The sequence below is a fragment of the Tupaia chinensis genome, unplaced genomic scaffold, assembly GCF_000334495.1.
Source record: "Tupaia chinensis unplaced genomic scaffold, TupChi_1.0 Scaffold138665_1, whole genome shotgun sequence".
In the NCBI taxonomy this organism is placed as follows: domain Eukaryota; kingdom Metazoa; phylum Chordata; class Mammalia; order Scandentia; family Tupaiidae; genus Tupaia; species Tupaia belangeri.
The window spans coordinates 534200-534816 of record NW_006198557.1 but is presented as its reverse complement, the minus strand read 5'-3'; the positions used below and the strand labels follow the sequence as shown (position 1 = coordinate 534816).

The 617-nt window shown below is 65.3% G+C and overlaps 2 protein-coding genes across 2 annotated transcripts in view; one reads left to right on the top strand and one right to left on the bottom strand.

The window, feature by feature from the left end:
- The window catches only part of YIPF2 (Yip1 domain family member 2), a 7590-nt gene extending 7465 nt beyond the window's left edge, over positions 1–125 (bottom strand). Inside the window, 1 exon segment of the mRNA XM_014592883.2 lies at positions 8–125. The gene's annotated coding sequence lies outside the window, so the exon portion shown is untranslated.
- A 171-nt stretch (positions 126–296) lies between these two features.
- The window catches only part of TIMM29 (translocase of inner mitochondrial membrane 29), a 5312-nt gene continuing 4991 nt past the window's right edge, over positions 297–617 (top strand). Inside the window, exons 1-3 of the mRNA XM_014592840.2 lie at positions 297–375; positions 409–495; positions 571–608. Of these exons, the coding sequence (XP_014448326.1) occupies positions 369–375; positions 409–495; positions 571–608 (132 nt within the window). The 5' untranslated portion in view covers positions 297–368. The remainder of the gene's footprint in view (positions 376–408; positions 496–570; positions 609–617) is intronic.

Genomic DNA, 617 nt, shown 5'->3' with positions numbered 1-617 from the left:
AAGCCGATCAAGTCCGCTCCCCTCTTGGATCTATCTAACCCTCAGACTCGAGTCCTACCTGGCTATAAACAGAACCCAAGGGGGCTTGAACTCGCTGCCCCGGCCCCACAGGTGCACCCCGGCCCTCTCACCTGAGGCTACCTTAGCCGGCGTGGCCGCGGCTCTCTGCGCCTGCGCGACCCTTCCACCCGTCAGAGGCGAACTCGCCTAGATCAGACAGCAACATCCGGCTCTGGTCCGTTTTCTATCTTCTCCGGGGGGAAACTATTTCCGGTGTTGTTGGCGCTTGCGCAGAAGGAGCGGGCCTGGCCCTTTACTTCGTGGCTGAAGCGTTTCTTTCCGGAAAACGGACTCGCAGCCGGAAGAGGATGGCGACAGCCGCCCCCGGCGGCGGGAGGGGGTGGGCCCCAGCCGCTCTAAAGCGATTTTGGTCCCGAGGTCGAAGGGAGGCGGGCGAAGCCGCGGCTGCAAAGCCAGGCTTGTGGGCACGGCTGGGTGAGTAGTGGCGGAAGGCGGCGGGGTGGGTGGACACGGCGGCCCGACGGCTCTCACCGCGCTTCTTTCCCTTAGGCGTGTGGTCGCGTGCGCTGCTCCGGGGCTACGCCGAGGCCCTCAAG